Raw genomic sequence first — 8,265 nt, forward strand, 5'->3', positions numbered from 1 at the left:
GAGCCACTCATTCAGTATAAACAGTGGTTTGCAACCTTTTCTAGAACGAGGCCCACTTGAAAATCTCCAAAGCATTCGCAGCTGCCATGAACCCATTCAGAACGGGAACCCCTTGTTGGGGTTCTCGTTGCTATGTTGTAAAGTATATTATATACTAAGCAACATAACATTTCAGTCCTAAATGGGTTAAGTTGTCAGATGGGGGCAGGGCCACGTGCATTTCACTTTCTTTTAATGATCAATCAATCAATCAATCAATCAATCAATCGATTGCGTTTTTCCGGCTTGGATCATTGGAACTGATAGTATACTTTAAGTTCCTATTGATCGCAACGTAAACTGCTTTTTCAAGGTTTTAAATTAAAAAAAGATACCTGTAGGGCCAATACCATTCGTTTTACTACAATACCATTATTTTCACATATAATTAAATTATCCCCCACAGGTTGGGAATCACTGTTCTAAAATAACAACAGTCCTGTTTAACCACTTAAACGCTAGCATCCGTATCCGTAACTTTCGCAGAAAATAGCAGATCGCAAGCTTTGTCGGTCGGCTATTTTCAATATTGATGCAAAGATATTTAATGTAGATCGAAAACAGAAAATATACTATTATAGAGCCCTGAGGGACTCCGGTCAACCAGATAGGGGTTAAGGTCGCATTCACACCTGTACTTCGGTAGACTCGGTGCGATGGGGGGGGGTGAAGTTGCATCATTCTTGCATTTTTTATTCGCTGCGTTTGCGTTCACACTGCGCCGTGTCAACCGCTGCAAGGAACCGCAGTGTGCACGTGTGTATGTTCACTCAGAGTAGATCGCTACAACTTTACCAACTTGTTTTGTAAAGTGCGGCTAGCCTACATACAGTACATAAATAAACCAGGTAGGTTAATAGGAGTAGCCTACTGTCTACACAAACAAACCTACCACTTTTATCTGACTCCAGATCAGCAGAGCCGTCCATGTCTGCACTACAAGCACAAACTCTTTACTTTAATGCGACATTGTGCCATGGAACAGAATCGTCTCCATTCTCTCGCTATATATCCTGGACACTGCATTGTTTTTGTGTGTAACGTTCAGCATTTGATACATGATCGTCTGGCCATATCGCTTCTATGTCTTCATTAGACCACATCTGTCCACGGGACATCTTTACACTGCGTACTAACTCCTTCTCCTTTCTCATCGTGTGCCAAATATCAACTTCTTCATCCCACAATGGCACATTCGCTCATCCCCTATATTTAATGCGATTGCATTCACACCTGGCGTGATCCACACACTGGTGAGCTTTGAAGCAAAGCGAACCCCCCGCTTTTTGTTGAATCCAACGAAGCGTGTTTTCCGACAATACGCAGCAGGATTCGTTTTAATCGCAGTCAAGCATCCTGGTGTGAATGCGACATAAGTGGCTAAACAACAGTGGTATCAGTCTAACATCTTATAGTAGTTCACACGTTTCAACCACGTTACCTGATGTTTCCTTACGAAAGCTGGCCAGCACAGTGGAGAAATGAAGACAATGTGTTAAGACAGTTTGATTCACAGTTAATCAGGTGGAAAGCAAAGAACCATGCACGGCCACCTTTGATAGAAAACAATAAGAGCACTGAATGATAGGAATGAAGAGAGCGACAAAGGGGGAGGCACAGAAGCGGAGAGATAAGAGAGAAAGGGACAGAGAAAACAAAGAGAGAGAGCGAGCGAGCACGGGATGAAAACCTGAACCTGAAAATAATACCAAAATACTTCCTCGTGCCTTGATGCCTTACAGGCTCCATGGTGCGTGCAACACTGACATTTCTGGGAATCAATGAAGTGCCCATTTCACACTGTCCACCCACTGACAGAGGCCATGAACCCTCATGTCTGCCACACTTGTGTCACATCATTGCTAAGTTCCCAGAATCTCTCTTGCGTAAAATCGGGAGGGGGGGGGGGGGGGGGAGAGAAACGTTGGTGCCAAACAGGGAAGATCTGCGACACATTAAGCTGGGCAGCTAGAAAATAATAATCTTTTAATATACAGAATTATACGGTGATAGGAGATATTGTTTTACCACCAAAATGATGAGGACAAAGGCAGGGGCGTAACTGCCATGCAGGGGATGTCGTTGCGATAATAAATACTGTATACAGTTGACAGAATAGCCCAGCTGCTGCTGCTAGCACCACAAAGCCCCCCAGCATTACTGCTAGAGAGGCATGGAGGAAGTCAGAAGAGGCGTGGGTGGACAACGGTATCAATCAATCAATCAATCAATCAAACTTTGAAGACATTTAACCCATTTTGAACTGAGATCAGATTCTAAAAAAATCTTCTAAATCCTGACAGTTTTCTGAAAAAGCTATGTTTATGTCAGTCGTTCTTCGATAAAAAAAAAATAGCAGACCTGCAAGCTCGTAGCGCGCCACTCGGTGGCGCGCTATGAGCTTGTAGATCTGCTATTTTTCAATAGTTAAAGCATAACATAATGCTAACATCAAAAGGGGTTCCCGCCCCAAAATGGGTTAAAAAATATAAAATAAACTATTAATAAACATACAAAATGATTAAAATAAAAATACGATAAAGATATGAAAAAGCCCTCATACAAGGATCTATAAAATACCAGTGTTTCCACGTGTGAGATCGATGTCTTCTTGTGCAAATACCTGGTCAACACATTAATCACCTCATTCATTATGAGAACTATCAAGTCTACATTTAAAACACAGAACATAATGTTTCTCAAGAGAGCCTGTAAGCGGTATGTTTGATTAGATGGGTGAAGTGACAGAAAATCACTTTCATCATAAACTCCACTGAAATTAGCATATAAAGTCATATGGTAGACTAGAATCCAGACACACAGATTTCTCGTTTTTCTCCTCACTTCTCAATCTCGACACAACATGGTGTTTTCAAGGGCTGGGGATAATTTGAGTCACTTCATGACTTGCCCATGGATCGGTTGACGTTTGGAAACGCTGAGCTGAGGACCACTATTGCAAATTCCTATTTTAGTGTCTTGAATAGTGTTCATTTAGTTTTAGTCACATTTTAGTCACCTGGAATGTTTTACTGTTAGTCTAGTTTTAGTCTACTAAATATCATGAGATTTTAGTCGACTAAATCTACAGGTGATTTAGTCGACTAACTGTGTTTTGGCGGGCCTTGATTCCGTCGTAATGGGTGATTTTACACTTGCTGAAAATAGCAGATATACAAGCTCACAACGCGTCGCAGTGCAACGCTTGTAGATCTGCTATTTTCAGCATGCAACCAAGTGTAAAATGACTTGTGTCTTTTACTTACTGGATCTCTTGTCCACTAGTCCCATCCTAACATTTTAGTACTAGTTGTTATTTGTTGACAAAATCATCGTCATAGTTTTTGTCATCATGGCTTAGTTTTTATTACGTTTTTTATGTCGTTTTTGTCAGTGAAAAAAGGTAGTCGACAAACATTTTTCGTCATAGTTTTAGTAGACGAAAACAACACTGCTGAGGACCTACATGTGGATTCCAGGCCAGCCAGTCAGTCGGCCTGGAACATTTCTGTAAAACATGGAGATGATTGTTACCTGTTCATGGATGAGCTCAGACAGATCTTTGACCATGTCTTTGAAGTTGTTCTTCAGGCCATCGTGATACTCCAGCTGGTCCTCCTTGATGAGACGCTCGTTGATGTCCAGAGCTATGCTGCACGCCTGGACAAAACGCCTGCAATTACATGCAACGCGCACACACACGCACAGGTCAGTACACGTGCACACAGACAGTCACACAGACAGTCACACACACACACACACACACACACACACACACACACACACACACACACACACACACACACACACACACACACACACACACACGCACACACACACACACACACACACACACACACACACACACACACACACACACAGACAGTCACACACACACACACACACACACACACACACACACACACACAGGTCAGTACACATGCCCACAGACAGTCACACACACACACACACACACACACAGGTCAGTACACATGCACACACACACACACACACACACACACACACACACACACACACACACAGGTCAGTATACAGTACGTGCACACAGACAGTCACATGTTTGCATACCTTAGTGCAGGTAGGCATGCACACACAGATAACAATCGAGATTATCAGACTGAAACAGAAACTGTGGCCTTACCTGAATATCTCTTTGAGATCTTTGGCTTTCTTGTTGGCAGACTGGTTGGGTTTACTGTCGTCCAGGAAAGCCCTGGCGTAGGCCATGGGACCTGCATTCACCTACCACACAAACAAGGAGGATAAAAAGAAAAACTTAGAAATACCTTTCTGAATCTTAATTAATTAATTTAAAATCCTTCTATCGCACCTAATATACAGTATCCCCTTTGCTGAAACATTAAGGCGGTTTTCTCCAATGATCGTGCACTTTTCACCACGGGAAGAAAGTGCAGTCACTCAATGCTAATAGTATTTGTAGTGGCCAGATAGAGAAGCCGTAGCACAATTTGCACCCTATAGCCAAAGTACAACATAAAACACCAAAAGAACGGGTTAATTGCAGATTTCATAATATCGATTAATCATGGCAATTTACCTGCACCGAGACGCAGCCCTGGAGTTTGAGCTGCAGTTGGATCATGTCCACCTCCGTGCTGGAGCAGAGCTTGGTGAGCTCGGCGGTGCGCGCCCGCATCTCGTCGATGGCCACGTCCACGGGCTTCAGTTCCAGCTGCTTCTCGTTCAGCACCTCGATGCGCTTCTTCACGTAAGGGAAGGTGTGGGCAGCTGTCACACACACACACACACACACACACACACACACACACACACACACACACCAATCAGTTAAGTACATTACAACATACAGTACAGTACAAACAAGTGGTCTTTGCCAAGTTGACATCAAATACTCCTTAATCCTAACACAACCAATAACCAGAAAAAAGCTGTTCTACAAGCTCACAAGTTAAACACGTCGCACTGTGAGCTTGTAGACCGGTTATTTTCGGTGCGTGACATGCCGCATGGAAGACATGCTGACTTCTATGGCATCCAAATTGAAAGTCAAGTGACAACTGACAACTTAATCCTAGTGTTAATATTTGTTCCACACGCCCCATAGTTTAATTGACGCACATAAGCGTGCGCACACACACACACACACACACACACACACACACACACACACACACACACACACACACACACACACACACACACACACACACACACACACACACACACACACACACACACACCTCTAGTCTCATGTCATGCAGCTGTGCCTATAGTTTCTCCCGGCGGGAGCTGCCTATGCCATAAAAAGCATAGGTGAGTTCCTACCAGCCCAGTGACCCGGGGAGCCAAGTTCAAACCACCTGGCACAAATACCAAAGTTCAAGGTTGTACTCTATTGTCACATTACCAGCTCATAAACCCATTAAACTCAGCTTAATTCTCTATCTAGCCCAGCGATTCTCAACCTGTAGGGCGGTCTGCCCACATGAGGGCACACAAGGATACTGCAAAACTCAATGCAATACTGCCTCATCAAAGTTGGTATTGTGACTTTATATATTATTTGTCAATTATTTGCATGAGAGGGGGAGAGGTGGTGGAGTTAGTTGCTTTAGCAGACAGTTCCAATGGAGTTAAGAGGTTTTGCCCGAAGCGCTTTTTAATACTTTTCATTGATTTTTTTTTATCAACACACAGACGGAAAAGGGTGTTCAATAGCACTGATTTATGAAAAATTGGCATATTGTACTGTTTGTACAGATCAATCAATAGTAATATGGACCAACATGTACAACATTATACAGTAGGTATGTAGAGGTAGGTAAAAATGAATATATACACATGCATAATAATTACTGTTATATTGAAAGACAAGAAGAACATGTATTGACTCAGTCTTTCCAAACATCCTCACTTACTGTTTGGATTGGATTACTGGTTTACAGTTGCATTACCTGATAAGCCAGGGGTTTCTATGATTCTTAGCACTGACTTACCACTGACACTGTTAATACCGTTAATTTACTGCATTTTGACTACGTTTACATTTATATCTGCTCGTACAACAACACGAACATTCTGGGCCATCCAAGTCCAGAAGGCCAAGCAGGAGTTCCTTTGGTTTCTAGGGCTTTATCTAATCTCTGTGCAATTACTATCTTTTTACATTATTTTATTACTCCGAGCGGCTTCTCTTTTCCTGTACCCGTCTTGCGATACTTTGTAGAGAAAACTCCTTAAATGCATACGGTACCTACAGGGACAGGTGCGTCAGAACCGGCAAAAAAGTGTGAATAATGAGAGAGAGAGGGAAAAAAAGAGTCATCAGGTATCAGAGAGATACGTGATGAAGGTTGTGAGACCGAAACCTTGTAACCCAGCTGAATAAACTGCTGCTCTATAAGTGAATAACTCTTTTATTTCTCCCCTTTTCTTTCTTTTTCCCTTTCTCCCTTTTGTTTTCGTCTCATAACTGCAGATACTGCCGTGACAACTGAATTTCCCCACTCCGATAAATACATGTCTAATCTACCTACTTGTCTATAGACCTACTTCTATCTGCCTCATAAAGTATGAGAGTTGGAAACCTCATTATGTCCCAAATTCTTACTTTTCAGGATTCAAAATTCAAAATCAGCAAAAGTAGCAGATCGAAAAAAAAAAAGATCTACAAGCTCAAAACGTGTGATGCGTTGTGAGCCTTTAGTTCTGCTATTTTTCAGCTTTAGCTTATGGCAAAAAAAATGTCATTCATAAAATCACTGCCCTAAAGTTTTTGTGTCCTTACATGTACAGTAATACAAATGTGTGTGTGCGTGTGAGTGTGCGTGTGAGTGCGACTGTGCATGCGTGTGTGTGTGTGCGCATGCGTGCGTTCCACATACTTGTGAGCACGCTCCTCCTCTTGCACTGCTCCTCCACACCACCGTGCTTCTTCCCCGTCAGGGTGTAGGGCGTCTCGAACACGAAGCGGCTGATGTTGTGAGCCTTCTCGAAGTCCGTCTTCTTCTCCGGCGCCTCCTTCTCCTCAAAGTGCGGCTTGACGAAGGTCACCTGGATGTAGGCCAGCTTGGGGTCCAGGTCCTTGGGGTTGACCTGCAAGCCAGCCGGGCAGGCACGGAGGAATTAAGGACCGGTGAGAAAGGTTGCGTGGAGTCGACCAGTGTTGTTTTTGGCAGTAGAAATTAGATTTTAGCATAGTCTCTTCAATAGTTTTCACTTAGTTTTGGTCACAAATTGACCAATTCATTTTTAAAATTAAAATTGTATCAATTGTAGATTGTAGATCCTTCAGTGTGTTTAGGCGCTGTTACCTTGTTGGAGTCCTGAATGATGCGGACATTTTCCGCTCCAAACTTGTCCCCGTAGAGGGCCAGCAGGCGCTGGGAGATCTCGGACAGGCCCGTGAGTTTGGGCTCCTTGTACACGTACTCCTTCCCGTCCTCCTCCTCAAACAAGCCCTGGCCCGCAAGAAAACATACATGATACATTTGGCCGTAAAGCAAACAATGCTCCCTGTTGTTTTGGGAACAGCGCCCGTGTCAAGGCACGGCAGAAAACGAGTTTGACAAGTGACAAGTGTCAGACATGAATTCCTGAAGCTGCCACGTTGTGGGTCGTAGGCTCAATATGTCAGTTTGTCACCTCCCCCCTTCACATTCGATAGATCCCGTGATCATTAATTTGTGATCGGCCCAGGGTGCCGGCCCGGTTCCGCCGAGCTGCCCGGCCCCCGAAGCAGTCGAGAAATGACAGAGTTACCGCGTGGGAGTCCCCGGAACATCTAGACCCCCAGGTCCGAAACGGACGGTGAGAAATGTGGCTCATAAGAGTGTGGTATTCTCCCTCCCTTTCTCTCTCTCTCTCTCTCGCATGCACGCACGCTCCACATTGTAATTAGCAGGCAACAGTCCAACACTCTCTCTCTCTCTCTGTTTCTAGCTCAACAGCCCACTTTGGCACCTGTTGGTACCCTAAACATACACACATAGGGACACAGGGAGGGACGGACATTGCTGTTCCTTGGAGTGGCTGCACCACTCAAAACCTGAAAGCAGGCTGTGAGAGCAATACTACGTGAAGTGAGTGCAATACTAGGAGATCCAATACAGAACTGTACATCTTAACGTCGCAACTAATAAATCATGCAAAATGAATAAATAGCCACACTTTCCCCACATTGCATTGCATTGTTATTAGAAAGTGGCATCTAGAATAGAATCT

At 43.7% G+C, this 8,265-nt stretch overlaps 1 protein-coding gene across 2 annotated transcripts in view; it reads right to left on the bottom strand.

The window, feature by feature from the left end:
- dock11 (dedicator of cytokinesis 11) overlaps positions 1-8,265 on the bottom strand; it is a 100,009-nt gene that overhangs the window by 2,693 nt on the left and 89,051 nt on the right. For both annotated transcript variants that reach the window (XM_080791800.1, XM_080791799.1), the window contains 5 exons: positions 7,356-7,502; positions 6,927-7,137; positions 4,619-4,809; positions 4,202-4,302; positions 3,574-3,712 (listed from right to left, as the gene is read on the bottom strand). In XM_080791800.1, coding sequence (XP_080647926.1) covers positions 3,574-3,712; positions 4,202-4,302; positions 4,619-4,809; positions 6,927-7,137; positions 7,356-7,502 — 789 coding nt within the window. The remainder of the gene's footprint in view (positions 1-3,573; positions 3,713-4,201; positions 4,303-4,618; positions 4,810-6,926; positions 7,138-7,355; positions 7,503-8,265) is intronic.

The sequence above is a fragment of the Protomyctophum bolini genome, assembly GCF_963924005.1.
Source record: "Protomyctophum bolini genome assembly, chromosome: 20".
Classification (NCBI taxonomy): Eukaryota; Metazoa; Chordata; class Actinopteri; order Myctophiformes; family Myctophidae; genus Protomyctophum; species Protomyctophum bolini.